The sequence below is a fragment of the Aotus nancymaae genome, unplaced genomic scaffold (genome assembly GCF_030222135.1).
Source record: "Aotus nancymaae isolate 86718 unplaced genomic scaffold, 86718_ANA_hifiasm-v0.15.2.pri h1tg000007l, whole genome shotgun sequence".
NCBI lineage: Eukaryota > Metazoa > Chordata > Mammalia > Primates > Aotidae > Aotus > Aotus nancymaae.
In genome coordinates, this window is record NW_026988418.1 from 29471446 (window position 1) to 29496806 (window position 25361).

Consider the following 25361-nt stretch of genomic DNA (forward strand, 5'->3'; position numbering starts at 1 on the left):
ATTATATGTCATAAAAGTATCAGTAGCTCCCTAAAGTCTCCAGTTTGGAAAATTCCACTGGATTCTCTACTGCTCTTGAAAAGGAAGTCAAAAAGTTTCACCCTCTTGTGATAGGGGCAGGGGGCATTTTGAAGCTACCAGCAAAAAAAAATATTCCTCATGGCATTTCCGCCAGCACATTTTAATAGAAGCACCCCTGCCCTAAAATATCTCAATCATTGTGTGGGCACAAATTCATTTTTCAGTCATTTGGCAAATATTTACTGATTCTCTCCTACGTGCCATACATTGTGCCAATCTCTGGTGATAGAAGACAAACAAAACAGTGTAAAAATTACAGATGAGCTAAAAGCATATCTCATTCTCAGCTAAATAGGAAAGATAAGAGAAACACACACACATACACACATAACAGAGTGGAAGGACATTAACGTTTAATGAGCACTTCCTGTGGAGCTGAGTTCATGTCCTTATGTTATCTCTGTTCATCTTCACAGCACCCCGTCAGGTAGGTGCCCTTATTATCCCCGCTCTATAGATGATGAAACTGGGATTTTGAGAGATTTGAGAAACTTGCCCCTATCCCATGACTATATATCATGCTGTGTCTCATGATGTAGCTAAAGATGATCATATTAAAAACTTTTGGAATCTTTCCATCCATGTTCTTCAATTTACAAAGTGGCATCTCTACCGCTAGGTAGAAAACAAATGACTGCAGAGTAGAGGTGTCCGAAACTGGAGGAGAGGTAGGTAGCCAGCCACTTTGCTGTAGATCTTGTAGAATCCAAGGCATTTCTGACAAAAGTTTGGATGGGGGTCTTTGAATGCTACAGTATTGGGAATTCTTTCCTTCACCAAGATAAACACATTTCTAGGCTTTATCGTGGGAGAGCGTAGGTCACGTAGTGAGCTCAAAGTAGTTAGAGCTTAATTCACATTGTATTTTGCAGGGGAAAGACTAGCTTTGAAATCTTTTCATTCCCCAAACTAATTCCCTGGATAAGAGTTCTCTAGACTCAAGCCAAGAGGCATGAAGATCCTTCAGAGTCTCCCCAGAAAATCTACCCCAATTCCAGCTTAACTCTTGTGTTTCATTATTCAGAATAAAAAGGTTATAGAAATGTTAAACTTGAAGAGTCCTTAAAGATCACAGTCCAACTCAGTCTGCAGCAGTCAAAACAGAGATATAGTTCTAAATGACTCTCCATCCAGCATCCCTGTGACTAGTGGTTTACTCTCCTTTCAATTTTACTGGCCAGTAAAATTTCCCCCTGTAACTTTAGAACCTAAATTTTCCAACTTCAAATTTAGGCAAGTAAAAATTACATATGTAAATTATCTAATATCATTCTCACTTTTTAAAGAGAAGGACTTAGATACAAAGTAGCATGGGTACAATTTCATAATAAAAACAGCCTTTCCCAAGAAAACACAGTTGGTAACATAATACCACCCTATCAAAAATAGTTATAACAGGATATATTAAAATATTTGTGTGAATAAAAATAGCACAAGATTTTGTTTTTCAAATATTTCAGTATCACAGAAAAAAAACTTCCATATATTTATCAGTTTTGGAGTTTATATTTCACAACACACTGAGAAGTAGAGTTTGAATAATATCAAGCTTCTTCTAGTAATTTAGTTTTATGTTGGCAAGTCCAGTTTCACAGCAGTATCTGAATCTGAACTAAAGTAATGCTCTTAAAGCTATTTCACCTGATTATTAACCCTTTGAGATAAATTGAAACAGAGGAACAGCACCCCCAAGCTTCCCACTCCTTCTCTTGCCTTCTACACATAGATCCAGGAAGAAGAAGGGTGATAATAGCCCAAGAGTCTAGATGTGAAGGCCATTGGGTGGGGACTGCAGGATGTTCCTTGCTCACAATCCCCTCATATTCAGCACAGAGCTGTCATGAATTTTCTATGAAAACTCTCCATAATTCCGCTGCATTAAATCCTAGTAATAAAGGAAATACTAGTAATAAAGGAAATTTTAAATTTTTCTCATCTGAACTTTTTCAGAAGAGTAAGAGAAAATATAGTCAGGGGAGAGTGAGTGAAGAGATTTTAAGAGTAAAAAGATGAACAAGAAAAAATAAAAGTGGCTTTAACTTTGAACAACAAAGGAGAGATCAGAATGAGACTTTGTAATATAGTAAAGCAAGATCACCATTGGATCCCAAAAGGAAGTTTCGGATGCTTTCCTAGATGTGGCAATAGTTTGTTGGTTTCTGTTCAGTTCCTGTGTTGTAGTCATACCAAACATAATGCCTTCATATACTGAGGTAGGATTGCCTCATGGGAACATAAAGTACAGGAAACTTACCAGGCCAGTTTTATTGCTGAAAACATGTGGTAGGAACCACCATGGACAGAATGGAGTTTTGATTATCCACCTGCAAAGCCACAGGAAAGGACACTCCATGTTTTTTTCATTTGGTCATCCCATTTTGCAAAGCTTTACATAGACAAGAAACTTTTGAAAGCCACCATTTACATGTGGACTAAGTAGTCTCTAGAGAGATCTGTCAAGGGAAATGAGACATAAGAACCAAGAGGAAAAGCAGAAATAACAACCCACTTAAATTTAAAACCTGTTTATTGACGGACTACCAAAAAGTGCAGTGTAGTTTCTAAGACTTGAGTTAAACTTACAGCCATCACACTTACTAGCACCACAGCTTTTAAGACGCTGAATCTATTTTAGTATCTCTAAATTATCTGAAAATAAAAGCACACAATTATTGAGTATTGTCTGTATGCTGTGTGTTAAAGTACTTTACTTTTTTTTTTTGAGACAGAGTCTTACTCTGTCACCCAGGCTAGGGTGCAATGGTGCGATCTTGGCTCACTGCAACCTCTGCCTCCCAGGTTCAAGTGATTCTCCTGCCTCGACCACCCAAGTAGCTGGGATTACAGGCACATGCCACCATGCCTGGCTAATTTTTCTGTAATTTTTAGTAGACATGGGGTTTCACCATCTTGGCCAGGCTGGTCGTGAACTCCTGTCCTCATGATCCACCCATCTTGGCCTCCCAAAGTGCTGGGATGACAGGCATGAACCACCGCATCGGCATTATTACATATGTTAATTCATTTAACCTCCATATCCCCAATGTGGTAGGTACTATAACTTTCTTGTTTTAAAGATGAGGGCATTGGGGCACAGAGAAGTTAAGTGACTTCACCAATAATGGTAACAAGGCTTGAACCCAAGGAGTCTAGGTAGTAAACTATATGGATATCCAGCATGTAAATAGACTCTAAATGAGGCTGAAAAATAAAAAATTAATAATGCTATGGATCTCTGTTCTGCCTACCTTTCCAGCTGTTAGGAGGATTGTTTTCATTCTCTCTTTTGATAAACACATAAATTTAGGAACTTTGCTAACAAATAAGACAGTTTCTGTCTTCAAGGGTACTAAAAGATTAGTAGGCCCACAGGCAGTTTTAGTAGCTTCAGATAAGAGCAGGCATAGAGAGCTATGCACTGGTTTGAAAGGTCTGGCCAGGCAGGGAGAGCAGCCCACTTTGAGGAGGTTCCAGCTCAGCTAGAGCAGTCAGGCAGGCAGAAGGACATGCAGGAGGAGAGGTCAGGCGCTAACTAATTCTCCAGTTAGTGCAGGAACATTTTGGAGAACCACAGCTCAGTGTGGTTGATCCAGAGGATATGAGAGGATGAGGAAGTGGTGAAAAATGAGACTGGAAAAGTGAGCAGGAACTTTATCATGAAGAGCCTATGTTAATGAATTGGCCCTCATGCTGTAAGCAGTGGAGTGTTACTAAGTGCTTTTAAGCAGATTAATAGGTAATGCAACTTTTTTTTTATAGTAGCTCTGATTGCAGTATAAAAAAAGGTTTGGAGGGTAGAGAAGCTTAAAGACTAGTATTCAAACCTACACAGCCAAATGGGAGGCTGCTGTGATATTTATGTAAAAGAGGACGGGGATTTATATTGCAGATGATCTAGTGAGCAGTTAATAGATATTCACAAGTCAGGATCAGCAGGAGTTAGTGTTTGATTGTAGGATAAGGGAGAGGGAGGTTTCAGGCTTGGTCAAGAAGATAGGTGGTTGCACCATTCCCTGGGATCAGGAGCATTCTCTTGCTACATGAAGTAATGTACATGAAAGTGCTTTGTAAACTGTAAATATAACATAAGTACGAGTCCTCTTGATTGCAATGGACAGACATGAATATCTTAAAGGAACTCTCATCATCTGGAAATACAGACATGCAACCCTTTAATTACAGATACCCTTCAACTTACAATGTCCCAAAAAGCCCATCCAAAGTTGAAACTATTGTGAATTGAAAATGCATTTAACACATCTAATCTACCAAACATTACAGCTTAACCTAACCTACCTTAAATGTGCTCAGAACACTTACATTAGCCTACAGTTGGGCAAATCATCTAACACAAAGCCTATTTTATGACACAGTGTTGAATATCTCAGGTAATTGATTGAATACTATACTGAAAGTGAAACACGGAATGGTTGCATAGGTACTCAAAGTATAGTTTCTACTGAATGCATGTGGCTTTTGCAGTATTGTGAAGTCAAAAATTGTAAGTTGGACAGGGTGCAGTGGCTTGCTCCTTAATCCCAGCACTTTGGGAGGCCAAGGTAGGGGGATCGCTTGATCTCAGGAGTTTGAGACCAGCCTGGACAACATGGCAAAACGCTGTCTCTACAAAAAATACAAATTAGCTGGGAGTTAGTTGTGTGTGCTTGTGGTCCAAGCTCCTCAGGAGGCCGAGATAGGAAGATCACTTGAGCCCAGGAGGCAGAGGTTGCAATGAGCTGAGATTGTCCCACTGCACTCCAGCCTAGGTAACAGAGACTCTGTCTCAAAAAAAAAAAAAAATTAAGTCAAATAATCATTAAGCTGAGGACCATACATATAAAAGTAAAGATACTTACTGGTATTGATAATAACTATAACTCAATAACTAAGCTGCTTTTATGTGCTAAGCACTTTTATTTAGAGTTGTACATATGTAATAATTCATTTGATTCTCACAGAACTCTGTTTTACATGTAAAAATGTTTCCCAGCACTTTGGGAGGCCGAGGTGGGTAGATCACGAGGTCAAGAGATCGAGACCATCCTGGTCAACAAGGTGAAACCCCGTCTCTACTAAAAATACAAAAATTAGCTGGGCATGGTGGTGCACGCCTGTAGTCCCAGCTATTCGGGTGGCTGAGGCAGTAGAACTGCTTGAACCCAGGAGGCAGAGGTTGCGGCGAGCCGAGATTGTGCCATTGCACTCCAGTCTGGGTGACAACAGCGAAACTCCGTCTCAAAAAAAAATGTTGAGACATGGAGAGGTTGCCTAATGTCTCATAGCTAGTAGTAATGCAGCTAAGAAACAAATCAATGCTGTTTGGCCCCAAAATCTGTGCTGTTAATCACTATAATATATATCTCTCTATACGACAGACTAAAATCAAGCAAATTACTAAATTCTGTGTGTAGTGAGAAAACGGAGCAAGGTGGAATAGATTAATAAAATTCAGAGTGTAGCAGTGAAAGACAGCATTTTTGCTTTCTAGAAAAGCATTTTATTGTTTAGAGTAGACCTACACTCAATTCTATGACTCTGTCCTAAGACTGAAATGCTCACTTCCAGCTATTCTATAAATGTGTAATGTGCTGGCTTTGTCACTAGATGTTGCTCATACAATGGTTCTGAATATCCGGGAGAGGCATTGCCTTCTCTAGTGCTTTGTGAAAGTAAGAAATGTATCAGTTTTCATAATCAATCAAATGTTTTGGTATTTCTAGGCCATTTGATTCTTAACTGGTAATTTATCAAACTATGATTTTTAAAAATGTATTCTAGTTCCATAAGTAATCTGGCTGTACTCAAAGAGAAGTTTTTTGTTGTATTTTGTTTCTTTTCTGTTGCTTATTATAAATTACCTGATAATTTCTCTAACAGCAATTTTCTAACATACAGCTTTAACTTTGGCAGCTCAAATTCTTTAAGGAAACCAGTGCTGGGGATCTGTAAAAGCTATTTTTTGCTAATGAATGTTCTCCTAAATTTCAAAAGTTCAGTAATGATAAAGTCATGTTGACATTATACTCTGTTAATTTATATTTATCTCCTTTAACCTTTGGATTGTACGGTTTTAATAACTCCTCCAACTTATTCAACAATACGTCAGCTCAAGGTACTACCAATCCATGAGATTTACTTACAATATTTAGCTTTTATTAGCTATTAGACTCTGGAAATCCAGGAGTCATAGAAGATGCACTTAAATCTAAATCCATATCTTGTCCCAAATTTACCCTGATGTCTTATGAACAAAGGTAACTTCATATCAGAAATCAGAACACTTCACTTGACTAGCCTAAAAAAAAATGAAAGAAGAAAGAAAGGAAGAAAGAGAAAAAGAGAGAAAGAAACAGAAAAAGAGAAAGGTCAGAACAAACTGCAAGATCTTCACCCATCTTGGGAACCATGGTTGGAAAGGGGCAGTTTCTGATACAGTTCACCACACTCCATTCATCACAACTGCTCCTCTCTTGATTACTCTGTCTCTCCTTTTTGCTTCTCTCCAAGAACCCTGAGGCTCTTCCTTTGGCTCCCTACTTACATGTACTCCCACCTCAGGAGGACATGGCCTGCCATAGCCTTCACTATTCCTACTTTTGTAAGGAACCCTAAATCTATAGCTCAAATTCCCATGTCTCAATCTTCCTGCTCAGTGTTGCCACCTGGATATCATTCAGTATCTTAAAGTTCAACACGTACCTTAAAAACTCAGTGACTACCTTAAACTCCCCCAACCCCTTCCTTACTTTTTTATTCCTACTCATGACTTCACTGTTTTCTTAGATACCCATTTTTAAAATTGAAAACGATATTTCTTTATGACCCCTTATCCAATTAAATGTCGAGTCCTGCAAAACCTCTGGGTTGTCTTCAAGTTGTCTCATTCTGTTCCTTTCTTGGCCTTACCTTTTGCTTCTCATCGGAGTGAGCGCAATTTCTAACTATTCTTACCAGGTTTGTCCCCTCTCCAATCTATCCCTCCACATCCAAGGCATTTTACTTTCTAAAACATGTTTCTGTTTGCCCATCTCACTTTCCATCTCACTAAAAACCTTCACTGACTCATTTCTTTCTGTGGAGTTAAGTACTGATTCTATCTATAATCTTTGTCCAGATTGTCCATAATATGAGTGTTGGGGGGCCTTCTACCCTTACTCTCTACAAATGTCTGTAGTTAATATGCTCCGCTCCACCCAAATAGCCATCAAACATCTTAATAAGCTTGTTAAGTATTTTCCCATTTCAATGCCTTTGTTCTTGCCATTTCTTTTCATTGGCCACATCTACTATCCCTGACTTTTTAAATCCTTCAAAGTTCATCTGAAACATTGCTCACTCAATCAAGACTTTCCTACTTTCTCTAATCTGTAATTATCACATCTCCTTTGGACTTCATGAAGTATATCTGTTATCTGTAATTATCATTTAATATTAAATGTCTATTAGAGTTTTTAAAATATTTTTTGTCTTCCCTACTTTGTTTTAAATCTGATTATTATGAATATTTTGTAATATATGTAATAATTGTAATAATATATTACAATTATTACATATAATACATATTTTATTACATATAAATAAATAATTGTAATTATATATTACAATTATTACATATATATGTTTCATTACATATATACAATTATTACATATATTATATATATTACATATATACAATTATTACATATATTATATATATTACATATATATAATATATAATATATATATTATATATATTTTTATGTATATTATATTATATATCTATTTATGACATATATACAATTATTACATATATAATATATATGTAAAATATATAATGAATATTTTGTAATATATGTAATATATGTAATAATAAGAAGTATACGCCTGTAATTCCAGAAATTGGGAGGCCAACGTGGGCTGATTGCTTCAGCCCAGGGTTCAAGACCAGCCTGGGCAACATAGCAAAATTCTGTCTCTGCAAAAAAAAATGCAAAAAAAGAATTAGCCAGCTGTGGTGTTGTGTACCTGTACTCCCAGCTACTCCAGAGGCTGAGGTGGGAGGATTGCTTGAGCCTGGGAGGCAGAAGTTGCAGTGAGCTGAGATCACTCTACTACACTCCAGCCTTGGTGACAAAGCGAGACCCTGTCTCAAAACAAAAGAAAACAAAACAATGACAACAACAGCAAAAATGAAGCATAGTGTTTAAAAGCAGAGATTTTTGAAACCAAACAGTCTAAATTCTTACATTTGGAATCAGTGTCAGTTCTTCTACTTACTAGGTATGTGCTAGTTACCTGCTCTGTGGATTGATGTCATTTATATAATAGCAATTTTTTATATTTTTTTTCAGACAGAGTTTCACTCTTGTCGCCCAGGTGGGAGTGCAATGGCACAGTCTTGGCTCACTGCAGCCTCCACCTCCTGGTTCAAGTGATTCTCCTGCCTCAGCCTCCCAAGTAGCTGGAATTATAGGCACCTGCCACCATGCCCTGCTAACTTTTGTATTTTTAGTAGAGGTAGGGTTTTGCCATGTTGGCCAGGCTAGTCTCGAACTCCTGACCTCAGGTGATCCTCCTGCCTTGGCCTCCCAAAGTGCTGGGATTACAGGCATGAGCCACCACGCCCGACCCTGTAATAGTAATATCAAGAGTACCTGCCACACAGACCTCTTATAAGAATTAAATGAAATAACACATGTAAACTGCTTAGCACAAGGCCTGGCAGACCAGAGTAGTCACACAAAGAACGCTTACTCCTTGTCAGTATTCTTTTTATTGTCACTGTACAAAGTGGGCACAGAAGAAATATGCCAGATTAAATTGAAGCTCGGAGGTTTCTAGCTAAAGACAAAGGTGGAAAGAAACCTATCCTGTTAAATAAGGTCAAGTTAAAAGCCTGTGATAGAGGCGAGGCCCAGGTGGACGTATGTGTTGTTCAACTCGGGAGCCCCAGGCGTCGCGTGGTGCCTGGTACAGGGCACATTTTTAATAATTATTGGTTGCACTAATGTAGTTAATAAAGAAGGTATCATATTTGTGTGATGATTATGAGGACAGGGAAGGTAGGCCAGACAGTGAGGGAAGTTTACTGTTCCTAGCTTCTGTGCTGCTATGATGATTCACACTGTAATAGCAAATTGGCCTAATTTTGTGACTATAGCTCAAACCAACATGTCTTCTAGTATCTTCAATAGAGAACTTGCTGAATGTAGGTTTGAGTAGATTTCTCAAAGCATATGCCAGGGAGACAGCATGCACTTCTGAAAACAGATTTTCAACTCTTCCTAAATACAGATTTATATAACACTAGGTACAGCTGAATCAGTTCTTTGGGACAAAATGAGTGACTATGGTATGACTATGATGGGTTCAGCCACACTCTTCTATTGAAAGCTTTTCCTTAGGTACTTTAAGAAAAAAGTTATATTAAAAACAAAAAGTAATGGGATTCCCAGACAGAAATCTGTGTTTAAATGGCATTAAGGCTGTGGTTCAAATCAACAAAAGCCAGGAAATCCAAAGTTAACCTTTATTCAGACTGTTATACCATTTTTTCCAACTGTGTGTGTCCCTGTGAGCAGCCCTCCCTTTGAATTTCCTGGCTCTGGCAACCAAAATCCACAAGTTGCTTTGAATTACAGTACTGTGGATCTGTTATTTAATGGGAATATATCCTGAGGATATATGCTTACTTGCAAATGCTTTTATGTGTAGTCACTGTAAATTCAGGAGTCATGAATCTCGTACTAATTTTTTCCTTTCAAGCTCTTGGGATATGCTTTCATGCCAAATTGTGAGTCCTGCCTTATATCCAGGTACAAGGACTTGTATAACATTTGTGTTGTTAACACTGATAAAATTTAATATTATAGCTCATATGTCACAGTTATAATTCAAGTGAATTTCTAAAGGTTCTTTTTTCCTCTTTTCACCAGACACGGCGATGACTTGATTGTAACTCCTTTTGCGCAGGTATGTATTATGTTGGTCCTGGCTTGCTTTCACTGTTGCTGATTTCTAAGTCTGAACCTGGCCATTTGTCTTCTTTGGTCCTTAATCATTTGAAATATTTTTCTTGTAGGTCCTTGCCAGCTTGCGAAGTGTGAGAAACAACTTCACTATACTAACAAATCTTCATGGTACATCTAACAAGTAAGCATTGACTTTTTTGTTGTGTTTGAATCCCTAACATAAAGGCAAAAAATACTGAACAGCATTTTAAAAAATACAACTATTACATGGAAAATAGCCTTCTAAGCTAAGTTAGTATACACAATGAAATTTGAAAGTAGGATGGAGCACCGTAGTATTTTAGAACTCATACAATATTAAAAGTAATCTAGTCTGGATCTTATTAGTCTTTAGTTCACAAATGAAAGAACAAGAAGAGGATTTTATTTTTCATTGACTTTTATATTTACCACTTTGACCAGTAAGGGCCATAAATTCTATTAATGGTCATTTGGAATAAGTTATTAATGAATTCAGATATTCAAACTTAAAATTAAATGTGCAGAAAGTTCAAGTTCAATTTGCCTATTTTTTTATTGTATATAACAACTTCATGCAGTTTAATAAATAAGAGTAGGATTATCATCTCCTCCACCTTAAATTAATTACATGATCTTGGCATTTAAATTAATATTGCCGATCCTTGATCTCCGTATCTACAAAATGAAAGTTTTGAACTTTATATTCCTTGCAGTAACACTCTCCAAAATCATTTCGAATATTTGTGCCTAAGCTAAGTGCTATTAAGTTCACTCTCCTGCATGCTTTAAAAAGTTATCACAGAGCTCAGAGAGTCATAGAACCCACGATCCTGGAATGAGAGGTCTGGAGGAAGTCTTTACAACCATTGATTCCCTTTGTTTTACAGAAGGAGAAACCTAAGCTCTCAAGAATCCAGTGACTTGCAAACAACCCCCTACCCCATAAGTTAGAGACACATCAAGGCCAAAACCTACATCTGATTTTTCAGCCAGTGTTCACTACAGAGTATCCTATCTCGCCAGTCTCTGTGCAATTCTTTATCAGCTCTTTACTTTGCTTTCATACAAATTTTCATAGAATAGATTTGTTAAAAGTGGGAGTAAACCCTGCTTTGAATGTTTGCTTTTCCTTTCACTGTTTTATGACTAGGCCTTCTTGTAAGCTGACTCTGTATACTCTGATCAAGCTTCTATGTGAGTGATCTTTCTCACATGTTCTATGACTGTGTCACCCTCCAGCTTGAGGCATTTCAGTGGTCCAGTGTTATCATTAAGATAAAGTTTAAATGCTGGTGCTTGGTACCCAAGACAAATTAATTTGATTGATAGTTAATTGGGTTTCTATTTAGTGCATTGTATATGAAATCTAGAGACTTGTCCCAGCCTCTTTTGGAGTGGAACTCCATTGATGTATTTATTACTTATTTATTTATTTAACTTATCTGTTTATCCATCCAACAAGTATTTATCCAGTACATACTATCCATTCATAGATAGATATATGCATTTAACAAGTAACTACCGAGCATCCCCATCAGTACCAAGCACTGGTAATATAATAGTGACCAGAATAGACAAGTTCTCTGCTCTTTTAGGGCTTAGATTCTAATATGAGGTGCTGAAGGATGCAGTGTAAACAATCAGACCAGGTCTCTAGCCACATGGAATTATTTTCAATGATCATGGTCTGTTGTTCTCTGCATGCTCTCTTCTCTACCCTAATTATGGACTTACTGTTGTTTCTTCCTAAAATGTCTCTTTCCACTCGCCAGTGTCTGCTTGGCCAAATCCTGATTGTCTTTATGTCTCATCTCTAGTATCACCCTCACCGAGATGCTTTCCCTGATCTCATCAAGCCTGGCTGAGTGGCCCTCATTTGGACCCAGAGCACTCTGAAAACCTTATCACTAGCTTTATGGATCTCTACCCACCACTAGATTGTGTGCCCCTTAGGAGTAAGAATTGTGTTTAGTTTTTCTTGAATTCCCAAGAATAGCAGAATGCCTGACATACAGTTTGTGCTCTATAAAAATTCATCATATATATGAATTTCTGAATAAATAATTGTTAGAGGAAAGACCACCAATTATTTAGAAGATCATATTTGCACGAGTGATCCTTCTCTATTGTTTTTTCCTGGTAGGATATGGCCTCTGGAACCATGATTACTGGCTTCATAGTCCAATTCTACTCCTTTGAAAATGATACATTTGGGCAAGCTAATTACCCACTCTATTTTTCCATTTTCTAATGTGTAAAAGAGGGTTGTTGTGAGGATTAAATGAATTGATATTTGCAAAGCACTTAAAACAGAATCTTGCATGAAGTAGGTGCTCAATAAATCTGAGCTATTACAATGGATTGTTAGATTTCTCTTGCTGAATCTAGAAGTAGTGTAACACTTTGGGGTTTTCATATCTGTTACGTAAGCTAAGATCACCATAAATGATATTCATGATATTGAACAAATGAATATCATATGAATATGAATATTGTTACCCCCCACTCCATGAATAAGGAAACAAAGCTTAGGGAGAGTCCATGACTTGGGCAAGAACATAGCTTCTAGTGGGCAACAGAGGTTTCCTTGAAACCTGGAATCCTGACTTGTCACTGCAGTACTCTTTTCATTTGCCACATCTGTTTAAGTCTTCTGGGTTATAGGAAGAAGTCCCTGGAAGGCTTTAAAACAGAAAGACATTTAGGAAGAACTTATGGAATAGATGAAGATCAGAAAGCCTGAAGACAGAGACAGTAGCTAAAACAGTATTTTCAGGAATTAAATGTGAGGATGTAGCTCTGAACCAGAATGATGGAGGTGGGAATGGGGAAGAAGGGATTAATATGGACACATTCAGGGCTTCTTAAGCATGGTTGGACTGAGAACCACTCCACTGCACAGCACTAGGGAGAAGGTGGAGCAGATGCTGATGTTCTTATTCTTATTTGTTAGCACGGGCTTGAGGTTTTTTTCCTCTGTTAGTAGTATCAGGACATTCAGCCTAACCCTGCTGAGATTAATAAGCTGTGCCAACTGAAACTACTTTTTCAAGAATCAGGTCTTTCCACACCCTTGAGGGTTTTGGTCTTTGTGAACTTTCAGAAACCAAGTACCCCAAGACCATAATTGCCATAGCATAGCTGAAGCACAGCCCTTCCTGCACTCTGGCTGAGGACTACCCTTCAAATCATGGCCCCTTGTGTCACTTTTGGTTCAAAGCAAGCCACACTTATCACACAAAGCAGGTCTCCAGTGGTAAGATAGTACTATCTAATGATCTTTCTCAAATTCATACCCATGTGTACAGAGTTGATCCTGTTACTGATTGCAAGTACTACCTTGTCACCAACAAAAGTTCCAGACAGGGCACATTCACCACTAGAACTTCACCAAAGGGAGTTGAGAGTGGTGCATTCTAGCTCAGACTCATTCCTGAATAATGGATTTCAGACATCAGGGAGCTGAAATCAATGAAATAAATTAGCCATCTAGGGAGCAGCCTGGCAGGGACAGGTTGGAAAACTGAGTGTCCATTTAATGCACTCCATTTTATTTTTAAAGAGTAAATACCCTCAAACAACTGAAGAAAATCCAAGAGAAAGAACTGAAGACAATAACTTGCCAGGAATGGATATTTTTAAATAGTGAATACCCTCAAACAACTGAAGAAAATCCAAGAGAAAGAACTGAAGACAATAACATTTGCCAGGAATGGATATAACATACAGAAAGCATCCCCCATCCCAACACACACACACACACACACACACACACACACACACACACACACACACACACGTTATCCTAACAATTGAAACTGTAGAATTCATGTAACTCAGATACTGCTTTCTGGGATACTTGACTTTGGTTCCAGGGTGCCACTCCCTGTCTTGAATGTAGCATTTAAGCAATAATTATGTCCTTGGAGTGGTTTTCATGAGACATCTGGCTAGTGTGGTTCATTGTATGAAAAGGAACTCCCACATAGAACTATACTTCTCATAAGTCAAGATTTCTTTTATCTTTTGGCTCTTTGCTCTGCATAAAAGCAGTCCATTGTCTGCTTGTGCTTTACCACCCAAAGGGTGGAAATCTCAAAGTTCCTGTTGAGGTGGTTTTCTTGCACCTTCACGAAATATCCCATTGAGGAATGCTTGATTGGGCCTGTATTTCTTGGCTGCAAATTAAAACCTACACTTCCTTTGTCCCAGGAGTTAATTTTGAAAATATGGCTTTCATTTAGAATGGTTAATTCAGATAAGCATTCTTAAAGCATTTGCTGACTTCAGACAGACTGCTGGAGTAATCAGGTGTGTGAGTGAGTGTGTGCCCACCATTCAGAAGTCTGATATCCAGGGGATGGAGCTAGGAGCAAAGAGGTGTCATTTATCAAGCAACTCTGTAATCAACATCATGAATATCACCTGTGGCTATCAGGAAATCATGCCACTTCTTTATATTAACATTCTTTCAAAGAATAATTTAATCACCATGTATGTAATATTCAGGAAAGAATAACCACTTACATTTTTTTAGTATATATCTATCCAAAATGTCTTTTATTGCTGTATGTACTTTGGCATGTGAATTAAATTAGCTGAAGACCATAAAATTTTGAGCATTCAGTGCTGGAAAGAACCTAGCCAAATTTCCTCAGATTAAGTGAAACACTGTATGTAAAACTCCTCATGCAGGACCTGGTACCTGGTAAATCACCAGTAAATGTTAGTTGCTGCCTGCTTTCTTCAAGTGAGGAAGAAACTAAGAGATTCTGTGAATTGCCCAAGGGCTATAGAGTGGGAAGGTGCCAGAGCCAGGATTAGGATTTCTGTCTTCTTAGTCATAGTCCACTTCTCTCTCCACTGAACTGTCATGGTCATATTATCCTCCCTATTTATATCACCGTCTTCAACAATCAGCCACACAACTTTTATGATTCTTCCATAAGTTAGGGACTTTGGAAACCAAGCAACCAATACGCCTTTCCTCTGGCACTGTTTACAATTTTCTGTCTGGCATTCTTATGCAATTTTCTGTCTGGCATTCTTATGTCCTACAAGCAATCACGTGGCTTACAGAACTCATTTATTCATTGAAAATGTATTGCGCCTCTTCTTTGCACCAAGTCTCACGAATAATTAACAAACCAAATAAACATTGTCTCTGTCTTTCCAAAGCTTCCACACAGAAATGCTTATCTGAATTGATAACCCTAAATAAAAGCCATATTTTCAAAATTAGCTTCTGAGACAAGAAGTTCTGAGAGCCCTGCTCAATAGTATTCCTGAGAGGTTCACCAGTAATGCAGCGGGAAATGGGAGAGTCTGGTAGAAGTTGTGCAAAGCATGAAAAGGATGGTGAGAGCAGTGAAATTGAAGGGTTGGGGGCAGAGAAAGGAAAAGAAACAAGAAAAAAGGAGGAGCCCCAGTACTATGTGAACATGGGTTTGCTTGTTTCGTTTAACCCCTGACATCAGCAGGCTTGTGATGACACGGAATGACATCCCAGTTCCTCCATGTAAATACCTCTCTCTAAGTAAAGCAAGTTGGATGACTGTTCCTAGTGGTTGTGTGACCTTGGCAAGTGACTTCACCTCTCAGTTTCAGTCTCCCGAGGTACAAAAATTAGGGGCCTGAAATGATTGATCGCTGAGAGTTCCTCTGGCTGTAACTTTTTACAGCAGTGCCCAAAGGAATTGGGACTCACTCTGACATTTCAACTGATGCCTGAGCAAACAATTCCTCTTCTGAGGGCTCCTTGGAAGAGCAAAACCTACATCAGGGGGCTGGTTGGGGACCTGGAGTAAACAACTTCCTTCCTGCAGAGTCGGAGCATCCTGAGGCTGTGGCAGAGGGAAATTCCAGGCCATTTGGATGTGAGAGAATTGCAGTCATCTACCCAGGTTACAGGACTCTGACTTCCTGAGATAGCATTATGTCACTACATAGTTCATTACGACCTGGAAAACTCCTTAGTAACCATGAGGGTGGGGTGCTGGGGGTGGAATGGGGAGTTCTGATACCCAGACTCAGTCCTTCTTTTCTCTGTCTCCACAGGAGGTCCCCAGCTGCTAGTCAGCCTCCTGTCTCCAGAGTCAACCCGCAAGGTAGGCCATGTCATAAGGTCTATCTCGATGTTTAGAGTTAGAATAATAAACGTGCCTCTTATTCAGAACTGTTTTTTAGAACAATGACATTGTTTGCATATTGTGGCTCTCAAAAGTATGCCTCTTGGTGATTTTTTTCTAAGGCACACTGGAGCATTACTTCACTCTATTAAAACAACATTAAACACAGTACTAAATAATTTGCCCATTGTATGCGCAGGTTTTTGGAACATGAACATGGGATTATGCTGCTTCTTCCCCAAAGAGGAGCAGGAGGCAGAGTTGTACTGACAATGCAACTTGACCTCAGCTTGCTGGCTCCAATAAACTCCAGGAGAGCTAACCTCAAAGACCTAAGCTGCCCCACGTTGGCCTGAGGGCTCCTGCCGATATGTTAGTGGTTCCCCTCTTAGTGTCAACTATAGATCCCACTTGAATCTACATCCATTCCAGGTGTGAAACCAAAGGCTCTTTCCAGGTCACCAATCATTTCTCTTGGAGGGCATCCAACTTTGTTCCTCAATGGTGGTATTTTTTTTTTTCAAAGAACTTAACCTCTCATCTTTCGGGACAGTGCATCCACTTTTCTTGGTGTGTTGAGAGCTGCGGAGAGGAAGGGCCACCTTGAAGGAACACCATCGAGTTGTGTTGAACTGAAATAATTCTTCACACAAAATGCAACCAGTTCTATGACATTTTTAAAAGTCCAAATAGGGTTTCCTCCTATATCTGTTCCCTACTATTGTAGCAGTAGATTTAAGTAAAACCACAGGAGAAACAATTAAGATGAACTCACACTGAGATCACCTCACACCTGACACCTAACAATGCCTCGCACGGTTTTCTATTTCCAGCACTGCTTCATACTTCCAGTCTTTCTCACTTGGTTGTTGTGTTTTCTTACTGGTACCATGATCATAGCTATAACGGAAATATTACAAAAGCTCAGCTTCTAAAAGAAGGGAACAAAAGCAGCCAATTCTATTGGCTCATTGGCTTCTGTAGTATTTGTGGCGCAAGCTTTTAAAAATACTTTTATAAGAGAAAGATTGAGAATGAGAATAAAAGTGAAAGGAAGATATCAAGTAAAGGTGAGTTTACTCTAGAACCCTGTGATATGAAATACAAAGAAATAAATAGTACTCTATGGACTTCAAAAACCTAATGTCCTGCATGTACTGTTTCTTTTAAAGCTTTTATAAAAAGAAACAAAATAGGATGTTTTAATATATAACTTGTGTTACATACTTGGAGATCAAAGGAGGTAGTTTTGAAACTCCAATCATTTCATCATATTGGCCTACCAGTGAGGCAATGTTGCTCACATTTCTGTTAGCCGAATTTACATCAATTTGAATATTTAGACTATGTTTTCTTTTTCTAATAATAAATACTGACAAACATCTTTATGGTTCTATAAATTAGCTTATTATCCAAAGATGTGGTTGGAAAGATCATTTTGTGATTATTGGCACAGCAACCACAGCTTGACAACTGGAGATTCTTTTGATAAATTCTTCTCAAACAATGGAACAAAGAAATGACAATACCACTTAGCCAATTCGTTTCCTTCTGTCTCTGTGGCAAACTACAAAAATCCTGGCTTTTCACTGCAAAGAGAATTTAGTGAGACCAATTATTACGTAATTATGGGTTTCAAAATCTCCTTAACGTTTAGCCACGGTTAGAAAAGGAAGGAGGAGACACACATCCCGTGTTTTGTTCTTATTATCAGCTTAAATAAGTCAGGCAGATTTTTCCTGTTATTTTAATATTTATCAGCATATGACAAAGAGGTGTGTTTAAATAGAAACTTTAAAGGGGAATGAAAAGTAAGTGGCTCAGAGCAAACAGAATTGAGAATTGGAGTGCTGCTTCAACACAGATTTTTCATGATATTAAAATCAGGTTTTTACTTGTCAGTACTGATATTGAATTCATGTATTTCAATTGAAATCTAAGATAAAAGGTACAAGAAATCTACAATAATTTAAACAGATTTAGCAACAACCCAGTTTGCCAGAGAGCCTGACTTAGATAACTCGAGTCTTATATAGAAGCAATTGAGAGAGAGAGAAAAAGAAATACCGAATCTTAAGAGGCTTCATTTTTTTGAACATATAAATGAGAAAAATGCAATTTATTTCAAAGGTTCATTGTCAGAAACCATGGTAAATTGGTACATTTACTTTTACAAATTGATTTCTACCTGAAATATTAAATGGATAAATCAAAGGAAATCTCTCCGTTTGAAATATTCTTCTTTGGCCGAGTGCGGTGGCTCACACTTGTAATCCCAGTACTTTGGGAGGCCGAGGTAGCCAGATGACAAGGTCAGAAGATCGAGACCATCCAGGCCAACATGGTGAAACCCCATCTCTACTAAAACACAAAAACAATTAGCCGGGCATGGTGGCGCACACCTGTAGCCTCAGCTACTCGGGAGGCTGAGGCAGGAGAATCACCTCAACCTAGGAGACAGAGGTTGCAGTGAGCCAAGATCACGCCACTGTACTCCAGCTGAGCAACAGAGCAAGACTCTGTCTCAAAAAAAAAAAAAAAGAAAAAAAAGAAATACCCTCTTCTCACTGTCCAACCAAGGTTCTTATCAGCTGTCATGCCTCAATGCAAATGTCCTTACTTTGCAAAGACATCTTACTTTTTTTAAGTTTGCATAATTGCTCCTTTTTTGTGCTGTGGCAACAATTTAATTCTCTGATATACTTTAATTCATAGCTTCTTGTATATCTCTCCCATTGGAGCTAAAGCTCTTGAAGACAGGGATTGTGCCTTATCTATCTTTTTTATCACTCATCATGCTTTAGCGTAATTATTTTCACATAGTAGGAACACAGTAAGTGTTGAATTGACCAGGAGCACTGCATAAAATTTGGGGACTTTATGTGAAGGAAAATACATATAAAATAAAATTCTAATAATGAGCCAATATTTTTATTTCTATTGCTATGAAAAGTATTCAAATTGTATTTTTTTACTATTAAAAATCAGTTATTGCACTGAAATTAAAAGAGGTTTGAAAAACACACTGTAACTGCTTATATATGTTACTGGGTTCATATAGGTTTTGACCCAAAAGAGTGAAACCTAAGAAAATGGCATTTAGTGCTTTGAATAAGAAAGCTAGAGTACAGCAATGGAGAATTTTAAGCCCAGAAATAACAATGAGGAAGCCACATGTTCCGAGGTTGAGGAGAAAGACGCTGTAAATCCTCTGGGGGTGCTGAAAATGCCAATGTAGAGTTTAATGAGCATCTCAATTTGTTTCACATTTTGCCTTTCACAAGCATGAATTCCAGGCTCTCCCTACATGGTGCTCAAGGATTGAAACAGAAAGGAAAAAATAGAAGAAGGAAGAAAATTCCAAAACAAGGCAGGAACTTGAATTCTGTCAGCTGTACATATTCACAATGGAAAATTGAAGTAATTCTCAGGATTTTGGGTCCCAAAACTATTTCAACAGGAAATTGGAGTGCATGTATACACATGTGTGGTGTGATAATTGTCTCACTTTTTCCACTTCATCCTATCCTTTGCTCTTCAATAGTGATTACACATATGTCATGACAGTAAAAATTTACTAAATAGATAAATTATCAAGTGTTCACTGTACTTACAAAATGATTTTTTGCTTTATAGAAGGATTGGAAAAATATTCTTTTAAGGGCCAGCACATCTGAGTCATATAAATGTGACTTGATGTAAAATAATATGTATCATGTATGCAATTTTTTAGCAGCCTCTTGATACATAAGGTGGGGTGCTCTATACTAAATTTCTTTTTCTAAAATTTATCAGTAAATTTACTAAGCAAAAACATCACCACTGGTAACAGATCAGTTTAGATGTTATTAAAAACAGCACAGAAGTCTATGGGTCTTTGGAAATGACAGCAAACCATAGCACCAAGATGACTAGGGAATCACTTTGAAGACTTCAAGCCAGATTGCTGCAGATACTAAGTCTTTCAAAGCCCACATATCCATAGCCTTGCTTTATGGTGGTCTTCAACACCAGTCAATTAGAAGGCCTTTCAAGAAAAGACTGTGTTCAGAGAAATAGGATGAGGCAGTATAGGACTTTCCAGTAAAGCCTGAAATAGGTTGGCCTATGTGAGAAACAGACTTAATTAAGGTTTTTCCAGTGCTCACGGGAATGCATTTCTTTTAATATGTGTCTAGGTCATTCTGGGGAGGAAATGGCTTTTTATCAGTTGATAAAACAGAAGAGGCTTTCTCCTAGGAAACCTATTTCTCCATATGGGTTCTGCCCATAGCTTTACTTGATTATGACTATCCTTCCGGAAGTTCATGTGGGTATACCAGACGCGGGGTCTGTTCAAATAGTGGACAAGAGGGCCAGTGAGCTATCTTTGATTTTAAGGAATTCGGAAAGTCATGACATTGATTCAGTTCTCATTCTTTGCCAGAGCTTTAGGACCTGTGATGAGACAGGGTCTATGTGTGCATGGGTAAAGGGCTCTCTGAGAACCACAGCAATAGCCTGAGAGTGGTGCTGCGTCAGATGACTGGAAATAAGCCCAGCATAAGCAGAACCTTTGCTTAGTTTCTGCATTAAGCAAGAACTGTCAGGCAGGATTACAACACTTATGGACAAATAGAAATAAAATCAATCTTGTGACCAAAGGCTGTGACCAGTCATGATAAAGGAAGGATTGGAGGGAATTATAAGAAAAAAGAAAAAAAAAATGAAAGGAAAAAGAAAAAGTCAGAAATATCAAACGATGTTTTCTTCCTTATTCTCAATTTTTGTGTGCTGAATTATTGGAATAATTGCCTTAATTACTCACCTTCATTGTTTAGACAGCCTGCATATAAAATGATAGCACAAATGCACCAGAAAAGCCCCAGTAATTTTGAGAATAATTTTCCAAATGGTTGTTTTATAATAATTGCTTTTGTCTAAAATAGCTCTCTTGTGAAAGTTTACCCCAGAGCATCAACATTGAGCTATTTGTATTGATTTGCAGTTATTTTTACATATCTAAAATTAAGTATTGGTAGCCGCAAAAACATTAGTAAGTCAGCTAAAGTGCAAAAGTTAAAATGTTTCCCTTAAGCAGATATTGACAAATATAACACCCTACTTATTATGATTATTTCACTAGTTCAAAATTAATTTGCAAATTTAGTATAAATATTTCTTCTCTTTGAATGAAACCGATGAGACCTGCATCTAATTTGTCACTAGCTGCCTGAACAGTTGAGTCCATTCCATGTTGACTCCACTTCACGTTTTTGTACTGCTGAGAAACACCATCCACCCACCCTCCCCTTGAAAGTTGGAATCATGCATGTTAGTAAGTATTTCAGTTATGCTATTGACGTCAATGGAGTCATTAAATAGATTGCTGGCCCTCCCAAAGGCAAATCGCTGCCAGGGACCTAGATACAGACACGTTTTTTACAAAGACAACCATCAGGTTTTGCTATAGCAGTAAGCCAGAGAAAGGGAAAAGTTTATACTGTAGCAGACCTATCTCCAAACACAGTTTCTTTCTTTCTTTTGCATTTTAGTTCCGGCCTTTCTTTCTCTTTGGTTACAGTAGGATCAGGCAGATACCCAGATATTGTTGCCTGAATGTTTTGTGTGCAAAAGCATCTCCTGTAATTGAGACCATAAAGGGAGTACCCTGCTTTTAAAAATGAGTCTCACCTTTTGCTCTACCCAGACCATCTTGATGTTGATTTGGTTGCATAAATTATCGAGGCAAATCACTATTGTCTGCCAGTAAGGTTGTATTTGATATATAGTTCCCTGAATAAACAGTCTCCTCCAAAAACACACACGCACATTTTTGTCCTTTCTGCCGTCTCTGCGTGGCATGTAGCTAGCTGCATCCCCTCCTCTATGAATCAACCTTTATGCAGCTAGCACTGTGCTGTAGCATCAGGGATCTGCAGCAAAGGGTGGAGGAGGAGGCTGGGAAGAAAGCTTCACTTCTCTCAGCTGCCTCATCTGCAGCACTCCCACAGGAGGCTGTCCACGTGCCTGTGTCCTCCCAAACCCCAGCTGCTGCCTGTCTCGAGCCTGGTCATGCAGCTCCCAGGCATGGCAGACAGAGCTCTTTAGGAAACATCTGCCTCTTTCTGGGCATTCTTGACAGTTCTATTTACCTGCACAGCCCCAGGAGTCAGAGCCAGAGATTCACCTCACACATCTGGACTCTTCCACCTCTGGGATCGAAGTTAAGGGAGCCATCTTGAGCAGACAGATTTCTTCAAATCTGATTGTCAGAATCTATCCCATTGACTTTAGAACCCATTTCCCCCTTCAGTCTTTGTTCCTTCACTCCCTGGATACCCACAGCCCCATGACTTAACAGGCAAGTATGCCAGACATCTGACTACCTCTGATAATCCCTTTTGGTTCATCTGGAGACCCAAATTCATCCCCTACACCACTGTCCCTTTTCCTGTGTTCCTGACTTTGAGTAGCATCTTCATCATCCACACTTTTATCTCCCTCTTCAGCTACCACAGCCAATTCCTTTAGTCTCTTCCTCTAATCTTTCTTTTTCCTTTTCTCTCCTACTTCCTCTGCTTTTGTTTATTGTTCCATCATCCTGTACCTAAAGCATTATGGTGGCCCTCCAATTTAGATTATTGCCCTCTTTCTACCCTAGATATGATTATATTATTTTCTGTTTTAGCTAAACTTTGCCTTCAAGATAAGACCTAAGCATCTCACCAGGCAGCCAAATGCCTTTAGAATTTTATTCTCTTTCTTTGTCCTCATCTCCCACTTTACGCTGCCACCCCCATGCACAGCTGATGGCTGAAGTGCACTGAATAAACGTCCCTGAAATACCCTGGGATCATCTTGCCTTTCTACCTTCACATATGCTATTCCTCCTACCTGGTTGCCTTTTCCCCAAAATATCATTTACATATTCAGCTCAGGAATTTTTTTTCACATTGTCACTGTGAACAAATTGTATATATCATCTGATTCTTGGATTCAGGATTAAAATAAATATACAGTCTCAATCCAGGGCCTCAGCCCTGATATATATTATGGATGTAGAAACATTACTTCCTTTGCCCATTTCCATCTGGAAAGTGCCTTTTAATCCTTCATCTTCTGAATCTACCTCCTGCAACTCACCCAAAATTACTCTTAATTATTAACTCAAAATCTCTGTTATTATGCTCATCATACTGTATTATAATTATTTCATTTTTCCCATTCTTAAACCAAAAGCATCCCAAGTTCAAATACTAATCTCTTTTTCTGTATTCTCAATTTATAGCATAAAACCTGGAACATAGTAGATGCTCAGTAAATGTTTAGGACTGAACAAACAAGAATGAATTAATGCCCATGCCTGAACCAGATAAGATTAGAAAGGAAGTGATGCTCATGTTGGGCTTTGTTCAGGCTTTTACCAAAATATATGCTGTCTCTCCAAACATGTGCATAGTGCTGCCATCCCTTGCTAATCTTGACGACATTTGACTTTCAAGGCACTTAAAGTAAACTCTTTATTATCCATTACTTCAGGAAGAAGTGACAGTGTTAGAAGAAATGGAAGAAAATGGAATAACTAAATATGAATTTATATCATACTATATTGTTCTCTTAGTGCCTGGCATTGTGCTTGCCACAAAGTAGGCACTCAAGTAGCATATTGAATGGAATTGGTTTGAGAACCCAGTCAATCCTTCAGATAAGTTACTTCTCTGAGACTCACTTTTCTTGTCTGAAAAACGGGAATTTTTTTTTTTTTTTGAGACGGAGTTTCGCTCTTGTTGCCCAGGCTGGAGTGCAATGGCACGATCTCAGCTCACTGCAACTTCTGGCTCCTGGGTTCAAGTGAGTCTCCTTCCTCAGCCTCCCAAGTAGCTGGGATTACAGGTATGAGTCACTGCCTGGCTAATTTTTTTTTTTTTTTTGTATTTTTAGTAGAGACAGGGTTTCTCCATGTTGGTCAGGCTGGTCTCAAACTCCTAATCTCAGGTAATCTGCCCTCCTTGACCTCCCAAAGTGCTGGGATTACAGGCGTGAGCCACTGCACTTAGCTGAAAATGGGTATTTTAATATTCTATATGTTAAGATCATTGTGAGGGCCAAATGAGAAAAGCTTTATATAGTGATTAAGAGTGAAGACTCTGGAGTCAGACTGCCTCTTTCAAATGTCAGCTACACCACTTTGTGACCTTGGGACAAACTGCTTATCCTCTCTGTGTCCTAATTGCCTCATCTCCAAAATTAGGATGGAGATTGTGTGTTTTGGTTGTAAGGATTAAATATGTTCACATGTATAAAGCACATGAACATGCCAGTGTTAGTATTGGTGTTATGAGTGTTATATAACATGCCTCAGAGAGTACCCAGCACATAGCAGGCCACTAATATGTGGTATATAACATCTCAGCCATCTGGTATCAGTAGGGAACCACTGTTGAGACCTTTCTAGAAGGTTCTAGTCTACTTCACTTTCATAATAATACAGGCTAAAGGGGATCATTTTTGAAGTGTAAGACTTTTTTTTCCCTCCCAAGACCATAGAGATATGATTATATAGAAATAGTTTAGAGCTGAAGGTTGGATTCTCCAAGTCATACATGGGAAAGCTGAGGAGTCAGGAGGGAGAATGGAGCTGACACCAAATATAAAGGGACACCCCTAAATACAGTTTTTTCTCTTAAAAGTAGAGTGTAAAAAAAAAGATTGTTAAATTATTTAGGATTTCTGGTAAACAAAATCTTAGTTAACTGAGAGCCCCATCTTGCATAAGCCTGAGAGGCTGCCACTTTATATGATAGCAAAATTACAGCTGTACAGCTCATCAAAGTGTTATTGAAATACAGCTTTCAGGGTTGGTATACACCTATTCAGGCATAGGTATTTCAATCCAGGCAGCTTAGCAGGGAGTAGCAGTAGGAGCTGGTGTCGAGCTTCCCTTTGCAGAGAAGACAAACCCACTAGCAGAGTCCACGGAGAAGGGAAGAGGATTGGCCCCTTTGAGAAACACTTTATGCCCACTCCAATTACTGCTAAGAAGGAAAAAGCACGCTCGTACCCATCTTAACATCTTCTCCTCTCTTTATTGGAAGGGAGGGAGATAAAAGAGGTTGGGGTTAGCCTAGAGAAGAATGAATATGGAAGTTTGCTAGGAGACAAGGAAGGAAGAGGCTTCGAAGTTCCCTTTTCTGCCTCC

At 38.6% G+C, this 25361-nt stretch overlaps 1 protein-coding gene across 5 annotated transcripts in view; it reads left to right on the top strand.

Annotated features, from left to right (window-relative positions):
• The window catches only part of PDE4B (phosphodiesterase 4B), a 568971-nt gene that overhangs the window by 445256 nt on the left and 98354 nt on the right, over positions 1-25361 (top strand). For all 5 annotated transcript variants that reach the window (XM_021667780.2, XM_064372453.1, XM_064372454.1 and 2 more), the window contains 3 exons: positions 9996-10032; positions 10142-10212; positions 16110-16159. In XM_021667780.2, coding sequence (XP_021523455.1) covers positions 9996-10032; positions 10142-10212; positions 16110-16159 — 158 coding nt within the window. The remainder of the gene's footprint in view (positions 1-9995; positions 10033-10141; positions 10213-16109; positions 16160-25361) is intronic.